At 33.9% G+C, this 14,824-nt stretch overlaps 2 protein-coding genes across 8 annotated transcripts in view; one reads left to right on the top strand and one right to left on the bottom strand.

Annotated features, from left to right (window-relative positions):
* Window positions 1–3,437, top strand: part of sud1 (Prolyl 3-hydroxylase sud1) — a 232,918-nt gene extending 229,481 nt beyond the window's left edge. For both annotated transcript variants that reach the window (XM_090410657.1, XM_090410658.1), the window contains exon 14: window positions 3,239–3,437. In XM_090410657.1, coding sequence (XP_090266783.1) covers window positions 3,239–3,391 — 153 coding nt within the window. In that variant the 3' untranslated portion in view covers window positions 3,392–3,437. The remainder of the gene's footprint in view (window positions 1–3,238) is intronic.
* A 344-nt stretch (window positions 3,438–3,781) lies between these two features.
* The window catches only part of brm (ATP-dependent helicase brm), a 677,861-nt gene continuing 666,818 nt past the window's right edge, over window positions 3,782–14,824 (bottom strand). For 4 of the 6 annotated variants that reach the window (XM_090410651.1, XM_090410654.1, XM_090410656.1 and 1 more), the window contains 2 exons: window positions 4,606–4,694; window positions 3,782–4,180 (listed from right to left, as the gene is read on the bottom strand). In XM_090410651.1, the coding sequence (XP_090266777.1) occupies window positions 4,656–4,694 (39 nt within the window). In that variant the 3' untranslated portion in view covers window positions 3,782–4,180; window positions 4,606–4,655. Of the gene's footprint in view, window positions 4,181–4,600; window positions 4,695–14,824 lie in introns of all 6 variants that reach the window. The other 2 variants (XM_090410652.1, XM_090410655.1) reach the window with 2 other exon arrangements.

Raw genomic sequence — 14,824 nt, 5'->3', positions numbered from 1 at the left:
TGGTATCTGTCCATCAGTCACCCTTTTATCTATATCACCAGTTTCATATCCATTCCTGTTTGTTGCAGTTTGCATAACAGACTTCCATGTGGTATCCTGTCAAACACCTTTGCAAAATCCAGCAGTATCGTAGTGTAGTTATTCCCTTTATCCAACTCCGCTGTCACTCTATAAAATGTTAGTAGTTTGCTAAAGTGTGACCAGCCCTTCACAAATCCATGCTGCCCCTCATAGAGTATCATATTCTTATCCACCCATTCCTGAATTCTATTTTTGGCCAACTTTTCTGTACTTCTAACCACATTCTTAGATCCTCCTTATGTCCTGCTTAATGCTGCCCTGTTGAACGCTGTTTCATTATATCACTTGTGCTTGGTAATTTCCAAGAGCAGCTATTACTGCATCATCACTAGCAGTCATTTGTGTAGAATACATGTATTCATTCAGCTGCTGTGTATATTGTTTGAGAGTGTCAACCACCTGTACCAACACAACTTCTTTAATACAGCCAGTGTATCAGGGAGTAACTGTGAGTCTTCTGAGATTTATGGAAGTCCAATCCCTCATCTAAATTTATTATATGTATATATATATATATATTTTTTTTTTTTTCACTATATTATTTCAGGAAATTACAATGTACTAGGATATACATTAAAATAAATTTTAATATATTTCTATATTTCGGCAATGTCACGCTACCATTTTCAAGAACAATAAATGAGTAAGAAGAATGAAGCTATTATTTCTCCTAAAGTTCTGATGGTGCCCTCTAGCGGGCGATGTTGGTATTCTTGGGCGATTGGGCTGAAGGTCTTCTGATATAGGTTTCCCAAATTTGAGGAAATCTCATGCAGCCAAATTTGTTGAGGTTTGGCTCGTTTCTTAGGGCTGAAGCTGATTCTATGAAAAGCCTTTCGTATCTGTATTTGCTACAGTGTATTATCCTGGCTTTTTTCCACCGTATTCTATGGCATGTATCCAGAGCATATATTAAAATTTATTTTAATGTATATCCTAGTACGTTGTAATTTCCTGAAATAATATAGTGAAAATGCATAACCAACGTCTAAGCCTTTCCACGAGAATAAATTTATTATAATTAGTAACTTTTCATAATCACTTGATAAGAGTTCATTAAGGTTCTTCCATATTTATATTTTCACCTATCAAATAAAATGTATTATAATTAATGTTATAATATCACTTTCTACTAACAGCTGTATTCTAAATTTGGTCAAAATCAGTTAATAATGCAACCTGTAGCAGTTTGCAGAGAAAGACCCCCCACTCCAATATACACACACCTGAGAATTTCAACTCAGTCAAAATAAAATGGAAAGGTTTCTTAAGCAAAATCAGAAATAATTATATGCCAATTTTGGTTTAAGTGAGACCTGTAGAGCTGCTTGGAAAGGAAACATTCTCCTTTTCATCTCATCAGGCTGAAATTCTGAGGAGAGTATAAAAAATGTGAAAAATAGTTATATTCCAGATTTGGTTGAAATCAATTGAATGATGTGACCTGTAGAGAAGATCCCCACCTCCATTTCTCATCCTAGCAGTGCTAAAATTCAATATTTGATAAATACCAAAAAACATCACTTTTTCAGATGTTCTAGTGCTTTCATTAATTAGCTGTATTTGTTAACCTGTTTGAAGTAATTAATCACTATCAAGTGTAAATCTTGCTACTATTTTCATATCTTTAATTAATCATTTTAAAATGATATGCAAAAATTGTATGAATCAAGACCTTTTTTTTTTTAATTTTTATTTTATCGGATTACATTTCAATTTAAAGGTAGTTCATTTAAGCTTTATGGAGAGCCTGTTTTCAACAAGTTTCAAATATGCAGGAAAAATAGCTGGACTTTTAGTGTTCAATAGAATAAAACATTATTATAAAGCATGTATCGCATGCTTTATAACAAGAGTTAAAAAAATTGCAAAATCAGGCTTCTGTTCAAACAGAACAGATGGCTGTCTTTACAAAATGGTACTCTACAATGTTCTGTCACCAACTATCTCTCAAGGTAGCTGCATGTGAAAACATTTCCATCCGGACTGTGTTAAGAAGGCTCAAATCACATGGACATCAATGGTTTTTATCCTGTTAACCACAAACCTTTACAGAGTTGATCAAAACTAGTTAAATGTGAACATGACTTGGAGCCCTGACAAATGGATTCTAGAAACATTGTTTGATCTGGAGAGAGAACAAGGAATGGAGGCAGTGTCTCATGTAGGGTGGAATAATCATCAATAGTAACTCAAGTGGTAGAGGGGTATCTTGAAACTAACGATGTCTGTCGTGACAAGCATGATCACCACACTTCAATATGATCGAACACGCATGTGACGTCCTTGGGCGTCATATTTAGTAAGTTAGTCTGTTCTGGTGGAAGAAAGGAATTTATTGCTATAGAATCTCATATAGACACTATTATAATGAGCATGAGCCATTACTATCAGGCATATTTAGTCATTAGGAATCATATATTGTACTGATGTTTGTAATGTAATCTTTTTGGTAATTCTTATACATCTCTATATAACGACCCTTATATCTGTTGAATGTTTCTCATTATTTTCTAATTATTGTATTGAACACCACCATACCAAATTTTCCCCTGTTCATCATAAACTGTACAAGATAAACCACATTTTCCAAGTGTTTTGTTAATTTTATTGAGCAGTGTATCAGGCTTTTGTGTCATCTGTTTGAAAGTTTACAAATGCACCTGTATTTAGCAAAAAGTGATGTGGTTTATTTGAAGAATCTGTCAGATTACAATCATCAAAACAAAGCAAGTATAGTTTGATTCAGTTAGTGTGTGTGTGTGTGTGGGGGGGGAATCATTTCAGATTGTTTCCCCAACAAAAATAGAAAATCATAAAAGTCTTGAACTTGGGCCTGGTGTAACAAGAAAAAAAAAAAAAGTCACTTCAGTTGTTTCAGCATGACTGAATTGCAAGGTTCTCTTATTTTACCTTATAAAACTGTTCCGTATGAATTCTCAGGCACTAAAAAATGTTTTGGTTATGCCTGTGACAAATTCATGTTGTTGGAAGTTATAGTGCATTTATGGCTTATGTACTCTCAATGTATAGATTTGTTTTTACCTAATTTTTAAATGTGCTGTAAGATGATAGAAAAATAACCCCTATTCCTTTTAATTTAGTGAATTAGGATTACTTAAAATTTAATAAGACCTTTTTTTCCCCCTATAAATAGTTGCTGACTGTGAAGCCTGTATCTAATTCTTTAACACTAGTATATCGTGACTTGGAAACTCTCTGTTTTGTGAAACATATCAATCATCAAGTCAATGAGAGAAAAGTTCTGCCAGCAATGTTTCAAGACATCTTTATTGTGTATTATGAATAGATGTCTATTTGCATGCATATAATCAGTAAAGTACATTTTTTCTTTCTTTTGTTATTGTTGATTTTGTAACCTTTCTGGACAAGTGGCATGACTTATCATTGTAATCTCATAATATATATATAGGTGTATGCAGGGCAGATATAACTTGGATTTTTAGTGAGACACTGACATTTTGTGTGTGTAAACTTGAAAATTGTATGTGTGTGTGTGGGGGGGGTCATTAAATTGCAGCCAGAATTATTGTCATCTGGGAATTAGTCATGCATCCACCTATATGTATATCATCATCATCATCATCATTTCCTGTTTGGATAGTACTTTTGTACTGCAAGAGTTTGGTACAGGGAAATGGTGTCCATTTTCTGTGCTGTATTTAAAGAATGAATAAAATGAACAACTGTGTATTTTTAAATTTTAATATAGGAAACCAAGTTAGTTTTTCACAAAAGAAAAAAAAATAATAAATTAACTCAAGATTAAAAAAAAAAACATGATTTTTTTAATTCTCGGTGGTTGTACTTCACTGGCTACTCACAGTTAGTGTTGCACATTCACTGCAAGAAATACAGACTTTAAATATACTTAAACATCTTTCTATTTTACCATTATTTTGAAATATCTAGTGAATAGAATAATGGTGGTCCTCTGTAATATGTCCTTTCATGCCAGTAAGTGGACAGTGCTCTATGAAAACGTGGAATGAATCATAGGAGGGGAGAGGCATCTCCATTTCAATACATCATTCAATTCAAAAATAGAGTTCTTAGTAATGTCACTGATTCTTGATCACTGCAAAAGAAAGAAAATCATTTTTACTATGTTTATTTTTATTGCATTATACTCCTTGAAATATACCTGAAAAGGTTATTATTATTATTTGTTAAGTAGTGCTATGTTATGGCACAGAGGTAAAAATATAAACTTACCCACAGAATTTTGATTTTTCACTGTTGTATTAATGATTGTTTGTAAATTAAAACACTAGGAATAATGTTTTTAATTGTGAAGAATGGACATATGCACAACAACAATGAAGAAGAAAACAGTAATTTAAACAGAGAACATATCTTGAGCTCTGCAACAAGATGCATGGTATCCTTTTAAACCACCTGTAATTTTTCTAATCATTGTCTGAACAGTACAGAAATATAAATTAATTAAAAAGGAAAAAAAAAGATGATTTGTTGGTGAAAGCAAATGGAAGCTTACAGTACCAGATCCAAATGATCCACTGAAATGTTTTCTATTAACTTCACAAGCCTCATCACTGAAAGATATCACTACACTGCTCAACTTTCAGCACCTGCAAATATTTCAGAAAACATGTTAATGAAAGGAAATGGTTCTCGTTTGTGTTGTAATAAGGATTTATAAAGTAGTGGCCAGATAGGTCATTATACTAACTATTTTTTTAAGGTGACTATTAGTAGAAATTTATCCTCTGGAGATTAGGAAAAGAATGTAAAGTATTCATTTCTTTTTTTTTCTAAAAAAAAAAAGTGTTTAATGAAAAATGTGGTAACTGACTGTAGGCCATTCTGATAATGTTGTTGTTTAGCTGAACATTAACAAAGAGGAGGACACAATATATGAAAACTACATTTAGAATATTATTGACATTTGATAAATAACTTTCAGCAGAATTTAAATTCTTTTGTATGACAAGCTCTCAAGAGCAAAGAATATCTTTCATGAAACTGAAAAGTTAAGTTTCTGAATATACTATTATACACCTATTTGGTGTTTTTGTTTATAGTTATCTGTAAATAGAAAGTGTGTGTGAATGGTAAGAAACACTTATTGGTAATAATATAAAAATCTCAAGGTAAAAAACAAAGCAAATTTATTTATGATTGGAGCAGAACTATTACATTAATAAAAGATAGTAAATTAAAAAAAAATTTCTTTTAACATATAAATAAAATTAAACTTACAGGAATGTATTTATACTTGGGTTGAATATACAGTTTGCATTCGAGGAGGAAGTTGAACACAATTATCAAAGTAGTTTCAACAGAGATACACACGTGAAGTGCTTTAGTATCTCAATGATGCGTTATCTCCAATTTCAGTTTGTTAAAATAGATTCGCAGAGCCAGACATTATTAACCATAGAAAAAGAAACAATGGAATTGTCTTACAACAATTTGAGTTGTTTATATTCTATCATGGATAGATGATTTTTTTGTTGCCTAGTGTGAACCACTACTGTATTTATTGGAAGCATCACTAAGTAGCTTAAAAAAGGTTTCATGTGTCTTAAGTGCATGATTTATTCAGCCTTCACCCTTGTTTCTAAAAATGTACAAATAGGGTTTGCAACCTTTCACATGTAAGATTTGTCTAAACACACACACAAAAATAAAACGTTCTATATTAATGACTGACTGGCATACAACATACTTTTCGAACTAGCATGTTTATTATAAACATAGTTGTGAAAGTAATCCTGATTGAATGGGAAAAAAAAAAAAAAATTTTTATTCCCTCTGAGATTGTCACCAGTCTTGAAGTAATTTTTGGTATTTTCAAGCAAGAGTGGTTCCAGAATGCTAGGATTTTCTTTAAAAGTGTAATTGCCTGATATTTTCATCTAATATGTTATACGTGCAAGAAACTGGTATATAACAGCAAAAAGCATAGAATAAATCCTCAAGCTCATTTGACTTTTGTCCACAATATAATGTTTATTTATATATATGCTAGTTTTACAAGTTTTCTGGCTAGGCCAGCTTTCTGGGGATAAAAAAAAATGTATTAACTACTTCAAGAGGATAAAACTGTTACAGGTAATATCCAGTAAAACACTACAATTTGGTGCTTGCACATCACACCTGAATGGTTGTGGTGTAGGAAGCAGCAGCTGTATAATCTAAATGGCTGCACTGTAACAGTACGAAAGCAACTCTGGCTAGCACTGCCTTTCAACACATGAAACATGAACATTATCATCACAGTGGCTAGATGGCATTCTGACTTAGAGGTGTTCAATCATAATCCCCACATTAAGGGCCGAAATATCATCTGATAGCAGATGAATTTGCAGACCTGGTTGGCCGAGTGGTTAGTGTATCCACTCTCCAGCCAAAAGGCTACGGGCTCGAATCCCAATGTGGGCATGGATGTTTGTGATCGTCTGTGAAAATAGTAGTGGTGGTGATGCACAATAGATGCCATTGTTGAGACACCTCGATGAGTCTTTGGACTCCCTGGAGGTGTCACGTAATAATAATAAAAACAGAGTAAGAGATATCATCAGGAAGGCAGCTTATTTGATGGAAGTATGACGTGAAGTAAAGACCAACAAGCCAAAAATGGGTTTCTGATACATTGGGGGGGGATAAAGGAAAGATCTGGAAGACATACTGGCAAATTAGCACAATGACTGCTGGTTGAGTAATTAATAATGGGCACCTATGGTGACATAGATTTGAAGCAGAAAAGATTAAGTGTAGAAGGAAATATTTTATTCACTTGCAATAGCATACTATGATCAAGGTTTGAAAGTGCTGGATCAAGAAGCTCTGTCCAGAACCTCCCATATAATCATGAGAGGTTAACAAATATGTAGAACTCTCAATGAAGGATTTATGTGGAACTACAAGGCAGCTTGATGCAGTGCTGTGGCATAAGAATCAGCAGGATATTATCATTGTATGATAGATGATCAAGAGATATCTAAAGGAAGTAGTAGCAAACTGTGTAGACTCATGTCAGAATAAATCAAGTAGAAGCATTAGAACTGCAAAAATGAAAATGCTATAGAGAGAGTATATATGAGAGAAATGTGAGCAATACAAAACACAACCTGCATAATAAAATAGACAAAATCAACACAATAGCTTTTAAGAATAAAATTTCAAGATTATCCTTACACCCCAGACACTATTATAGGAGAGAATGACTACTATTTAGGTTTTTTTTGGTCAAATATATTTATTTTAAACTAAGTTATACCAACTGTGGCTGTTGGCTTCATCAGGGTTAAAATTATATAAATGTAAGAACACTTGAACACTAAAAAACTGTTTGCACTGAAACCATAAATGGACCGAATACAACTGCATTTTTATAAAAGCAGAAGAACGCGTACATCGCACGTGTATGATCTACTAGTTATTATGTGGGAACGTTCTGTAGTTGGGCAGAATTAATCCTTGGTTTCTATTTAGGTTTTCTTCTGAAGGGAGAACTGTTGTGGCTTCGTTTATCATTTGGGAGCAGAAATCCTCCTCTAAGTAGGGCATGGAGCTTTTATCTCATTCTGTAACATGGTTAGTCCTAGCAAAATGAAAGGCTAACCCCGATTTGTCTTCTCTATTATTATTGACGTCTCCTATGTGTTCCTTTTTTCTGATTTCAAAACTTCTTGAAGTCTGGCCAATATAGTTTAAGCCACATGAGCAGGGTATGTTGTAAACTCCGGCATATTTGAAAAAAAGGATGACTATCTTTTGGAGATCTTAAAAATTTGCGAATGGTTTGTGAAGGTTTAAAAGCTACTCGTATTCCATGTGGCTTGAGGAGTTTAGCAATCTTATTAGAAATTGTCCCTGTAAACGGAACCACAATAGTAGAATTGTAATGTATATCTTCCGGTCGTCTTTGTGGGGGGGGGGATCACAGAAAAGAATCTTGTAGATCAATTTCCTAGGATAACCATTCTTTTTAAGATTATTTGATATCAGGGATAGTTCATCTTGGAACTCTATCATCAGTTGTAATGAGAGAAGCTCTATTTTTTCGCATGTGTACAGTGCTAAATTTCTGAGAAATATGGTGTGAAGAAGTGAAGTGTAAGTATCTACCTATATTGGTAGGTTTGCAATAAACTGTAAGGCTAATGCATCCATTTATTTGTTTTTTAATTAAAATGTCCAGAAATGATAATGGTAGATACTTATTAGACTTCACTTCTTCACACCATATTTCTCAGAAACTTAACATTGTACACATGCTAAAAAATAGAGCTTCTCTCATTACAACTGATGATAAAGACCTCCAAGATGAACTATCCCTGATATCAAATAATCTTACAAAGAATGGTTATCCTAGGAAATTGATCCACAAGATTCTTTTCTTTGACCCCCCCCCCCCCCCCCCCCCCCAAAGATGACCGGAAGATATACATTACAATTCTACTATTGTGGTTCCGTTTACAGGGTCAGTTTCTAATAAGATTGCTAAACTCCTCAAGCCACATGGAATACGAGTGGCTTTTAAACCTTCACAGACCATTTGCAAATTCTTAAGATCTCCAAAAGATAGTCATCCTTTTTTCTAAATAGAAACCAAGGATTAATTCTGCCCGAGATCTGGAAGACCCTCATTAGATCTTTCAACATGCCAGAATTAAATTTTGCTGCCAACTACAGAACATTCCTACATAATAACTAGTAGATCATACACGTGCTATACGTGTTCTTCTGCTTTTATAAAAATGCAATTGTATTCGGTCCATTTATGGTTTCAGTGCAAACAGTTTTTTAGCATTTAAGTGTTCTTACGTTTATATAATTTTAACCCTGATGTAGCCAACAGCCACAGTTGGCGAAACTAGTTGGTATAACTTAGTTTAAAATAAATATATTTGACCAAAAAAAAAACCTAAATAGTAGTCATTCTCTCCTATAGTTCTCGTGGTCAAAAATAACCACAAGAACTATAGGATTTTTAATAAATTTTTAATAAAATTAATAAATTTTATTATCACTATTATATTATGACACTACAGTGTCACTCTTTACAAATATCTCTGAAAGATACGATTGAATTACTTCATAATGATTTGACTTTGTTATTAATTCAGGATGCTTTAGCTGCAAGAACAAACTATACAAACAGAGGGAACAGCTATGGGATCTCCCTTCCCCAACTAGCTAATTACTTTTGGAACATTTTGAACAACATATTATTAAGAGAGACCTCCAAGGAGTCAGGGACTCATCGAGGGAGGCTACATGCACTAGCTATCACACTTGTTCTTGAATTCATATACACACAACATCCAATGACAGTCCATTCCAATCGTGCACTGCTCTATGAGAGAAAAATCTAGATCTTGCCCCCTTCATTCTCAGCTTCCAAGGATGTCCTTGTCGCACCTTCCATAAAATAAAAAATTCCATCAATGGAATTCCTGTATGACCATTCAGAAGTTAAGTTTCAATCATATCACCTCTTTTTCTCCTGTTTGCTAGTGTCAACAGCCTACAATTTCTCAATCTGTCTTCATAATCAGTATTCCAGAATACTGATATTATTTTCAACTCTGATTTGCACACTCTTTCCACTGTATCAGAATCACAACAGAAACTAGACTTGCACACAGTAGGCCAAATGAGGTGTTATCAAGGCCTTGTAAAGAGGCAAAAATGACATGTCAAAGTTTGTTTCAAGTTATATTTGCAATCCTTGCTACATGAACTCCTGAACTTCAACTTCCTATCTACCAACACTCCCAGATCCTTTCTAGCATAATCCCACCAATATTATATGACAGTGGATGTCTAATCATGCCAAAGTGCATGACTTTACATTTACTGACATCCATTTTGCCATGCCCACAATTCAAGTCTATTCAAATCTTTCTACAAGTATCAGCCACATTCTGGATAAGTCTACCTATCTTTTTTATCATCAGCAAATAGCTGTATGTCACGTGTCAAATCCTGTTTTTCAATCTGTACATTAATGACATCGGGAAGGATCCTTGTGGTACATTACAGTTACCTTAAATCTTGCAGACTCACATCCCCTGTACACCACTTTTTAATATATGTCAATCAGTTATCTTCTTATTCATGCTAATATTTTATAATCCAATCCCATATTCTCCAATTTATGCAACAGTCAACCATGCTATATTCTGTCAAAAGCCTTAGCAAAATCCAAAAGTATCATGGTGTATTCATTTGCCTTGTCTAGCTCAGTGGAAATATTATTATAGAACGTGAGCAAGTTGCTAAAACATGACCTTCTATTAGTAAACCAATGCTATTCATTGCAAAGTAGAGATTCTCTGTCAACCCATTTCTGAATACAAGCAATAATCAGCTTTTCCAAAATCTTCACCACCACTCCTAAGATATTAATTGGTCAATAGTTGGATACATTAGGATTACCATACATTCTTTCTACACCTGTGGAATCTTCCCTCTTCTGAGACTCAAATTATATAGCCTTGTTAAAGGAATTGCCAGTTCAGCTGAACATACTTTTAGCACCTGTGCTGATATATCATCAGTCTCTATTGCTGAATTCTTATTCAGTTTGTGCAACAGCTCTAATACTTCCTCCTCATATACCTGAGTTTCTTCATCCATTGAAAAGGTAGCAGTGAACTCAATGTTGCATATCCAGGTTGATGGTTTTTAACAAAATTGGCACACATTAGTTGAATAACACCATCTGCATTTAGTAGAGTTATTCTTTCATATTCATTCTTTCTTTTACTTGCAGCTTATTGATAGAATTCTTTGGGGTTATCTTTAATTTACAGAGAAAGTTTCTTTTCATACTCAGACTTAGTTTTCTATACAGCAGTTGTGATTCTTCTGTTGCTTATAATTTTCATAACGCACATCATCCTTTTCTTACAAATCCCTTGCTTTATAAAATTACACATCCATTTGACTCCTACTCTATTTATTCTTCAAACTCTTGGGGACACATTCTGATATTGCATCATTCAAGTATTACACACATTTGAACTGGACAAACACAAAACTGAAATCATTCTCTCCTCATAATGATTTCCATGATAATGCCCATTCCCGTCATTAACACAAGTACAATACATTGTTGCTCTTACATATTCTCACCATTCCTCCCATATAATCTAGACATTTTATCACCTAAATCATCGGTTTGTTACAGATATGTTTACTGTATGGGACTCGATCTTCTTGAAAAAAATTAATTCAATAAACCCAAGAATTTAATTTACCCTGGAAGTAGAAAATAACAGTCATCTTCCTTTTCTGGATGTTCTCATTCTACATCAACCAAATGATAGTCTACAGATGAATGATAGAAAACCAACTCATATATTGGTAAATTCATTGAACCCTCACATCATCATCACCCTTGTCAGAAATATGGTGAAATACATTTGACAGTGAATTGAGGTTTAGCATGGGTACTTGGAGTGGCCTGCAGCTATGCAGCCCCATTTTCAGGAGGGTTTGATGTACCGTGCGTTGTGACACATTACACCCATCACCAGCATTCAGATTACTAGCAGTTGCCCCACAGTAACCCTTGGTTGGCTCGTACCATCTGGGATAGCCTTTGGTCAGCCCACACCTTGCTGGTAGTTTGTGGTTTTTCCCTCCTCGGACTACTTTTTGAAGGTACTCAACCACGGCTGACCGTGAACACCCCTCAAGCCTTGCCACCTAGGAAATGGTCTGACTAACTTGTCTGGCCATCACAATTTGGCTTTTGTCAAACTTGCTTAAGGCTGCTGCCTTTCCCAATCTGAAGAACAAGAACAACACTGATTAACAGAGTCCAGTATCAGGTGTTATTTATACTGTTTCATTACCTGCACATGCAGCATCATTTCGCTGCAGTTGCTTCAATTTGCATGAAAGTATATGCACTCTTCTGTGCATATATTTTTTTTTTTGGTACATCAAAATAGCCTATCTGGCTCATATAACAAATTTAAAAGCACATCTTAGATGTAAACTCGAGGCTTTTTTAGATGGCAGATGAGAAGTGGTTGGTGATCATAGAATGAAGGATACTTTGTTTAGAAAAATATTGTTTGCTGTTGCTTCATGACAGGGTCACTTAAGAATCGAAACTAGATAAATACAGGCTTCCTCTCATTCTAGCTAGAATTTGAGGAGACCTTCACATAGCCTTAAGAAATACAGATAACCAACTACCAATGCCTTCCAATCCCACCTCATAATAGTAATCCACTTGGATATTGAATGAATAATGATAGGCCAGGTTCTGAGTTGCTAGCCTAACTATATTCTGTATTACCTTAAACCACAACAAACATGATGGTATGATGGCTGGTGTGTCTGGTTAAACAAGACTGCTGTTTTCATCAGGGAAGGGGAAAACTGAAAGGTCACCTACTGGAAACTCACCCTCACCAAAAGATAGGCATCATTATGCAAACATCAGTGTACTCACAAAAGAATTAGAGAAGTATCATGGTGACCAAATTGGTATTACTGAAACTCAGAACACTAAAACAGGTGAGATGATGCTAAATAATAACTGTAAGATGTTATATTCCAGAACAGTTACCAGAGAAAGGAAGGATAGTGGGCACCTTTATATATATATATACACGAAAAGATACTGTTGTATATATATATATACGACATTATCTTTTCTTTATTGTCCACAAACCAAACATGAGGTTGAGGAAAATAGTGATGGACTGCTCGTGATTTTCTTTCAAACTCTTGATATGTACCCTGAAAGGGTGTATAGGATACTGTGATAGTACTATATAAAAATTTTCATTATTACCAACTTCCTATAAGTAATTTCCTTCCCAGTTATGCTGTTATCTATCGAGTCTCCAATATGAACAGATCTTGAATTTCACCTATAAGACACCAATCCACCTAGGTCTTTTTATTGGCATCAAATCACTATTTTAAAAACCTATCCTTTCCCATTCTGTTTAAGCTTTGCTAACAGTGTCAATTCTTTTCTAATATATTCATTTTTAATATGATTCTGCCATTGATGCTATCTGTTCACTGCTCTAATTTTTCTCAGAACTGTTATGCCTGTGCATAACAGGTCTTTGAATAGCTGCTTTATTTCTAACCCAACTTTCCCTATTTATAAATCAAAATTGAGTTAAAATTGTCTTGTGTACTGCAAGTTTAGTGTTTTGGCTAATTTCATTCTTATTCTGTTATCTACAGTAATCCTTCAAAGTCTGAAAATGTACAAGTATGTCAACTAACCCCTGAAATTGTACCTTTACCACTGGCTGCTCATTATTCATATCCACACTTTATAATCTTTTGAAACTAAACTGCATTATAACATGAGATAAAAATCACAACAAAAGTATGACACCTTAACGAATGCAATTCCTAAGAAAATGATTTATAATTGTAGATAGGTTTTCACTTGGTTAGGAATTAAATTAAACTTGTCAAAAAATTATCTTCATGTTTAATCCTGCAACCAAGGTTTGCACATGTAATAGAGGCCAATGACTTTACATCCATTTGCTATATCTGGCTCCTGAGAACTCAATAAAGATCAAAACCAGTCTGGGTTTCATATCCTTTTGGATATGAATAATGATGTGCAATCCTTGTTTGCTTACATATGGATAAAGGATTAAACAAGAATATAATTTCTTAGCAAGTTTAATTTAAGTAATTTCTAATAAATTTTTACCAACTAATTTTTTTTAAAGCTGAAATATTATGGTATCATACATGCTGATTTCTGCCATTTGTGTATTACAGAAATGAGCTAAAAGAAAATCCAGTTTCTCAGCACAAACTTTCATTTTCTGTTAAGTGTTACAAATTTGCATAAAGTTGTATCGTTTTTAAAATATTCAAGGCACGTATATTTATTATTCATTTTTAACTAAAAGTCATCACTTTTGTGAATGGTAATTTTCATGACCTCAGTTTCTTTCCTATCTGTACATTATTTGTGTTTTGTATACCTTATATAACTTTTTTCTCCATGCCATGTTCATATTCCAAACAAAATTTACATATTGTAATTTTTTGTCACATAAACTTGCCAGGAAATTAGTTTTAATCCTTTATCCAAGTATAAACAAAGAAAATTTGCACGTGAAGTATCTTCGCAACTAGGCTACATGCATATAGAGGCTTATGACATCACATCACTTCCCTTAGTGTTCCATGATGAAGAGCATACTTCCTTTCAGAAGTGTATATTGTTATGCACTGAATGGGAAGGGTCACGACTCTGATCAGTTTCAATCTTTATTGAGGTCTCATCAGCAGGAGTCAGACCTAGAATTGATACCAAAGTTGAATTAATGCAGAAATCATATACAGATAACCCTCGTATAACGTGGTACTTATACAATGCGGTTTCGATATAGTGTGGTCTACAAATTTTAGTAACGCTTTATCTTTTCATATATTTTTCACTATGCGACTTATAAATCAAATTTTTTTTTCGCTAAATTTGCATCTGCCTGTATCAGTCATGCACTCATAGTTATAAGTAGCGAATTTATATTAGAGGAAATACCCTTTACCATGCAAGTACATAAAGTGTTTATTGTTGAAAATTGTCTTCGGTTTTTTGCGAGGAAAGTGCATTAAAAATCATAAGTGAGTTAATCTCAAGCTGAGCACTTTATTTTCTGGTGAGTTACATGCAATATGTAATAATGCTTTTTTTATGTAAAAAATTTATTTTTATAGTAATAGCCACTTAAAGGGT

Source organism: Typopeltis vanoorti, chromosome 20 (assembly GCF_054136105.1).
Source record: "Typopeltis vanoorti isolate ZY-2024b chromosome 20, IOZ_Tvanoo_1.0, whole genome shotgun sequence".
Classification (NCBI taxonomy): domain Eukaryota; kingdom Metazoa; phylum Arthropoda; class Arachnida; order Uropygi; family Thelyphonidae; genus Typopeltis; species Typopeltis vanoorti.
Note: the sequence above shows the minus strand (reverse complement) of the source record. Positions and strands in the feature narration are given on the sequence as shown.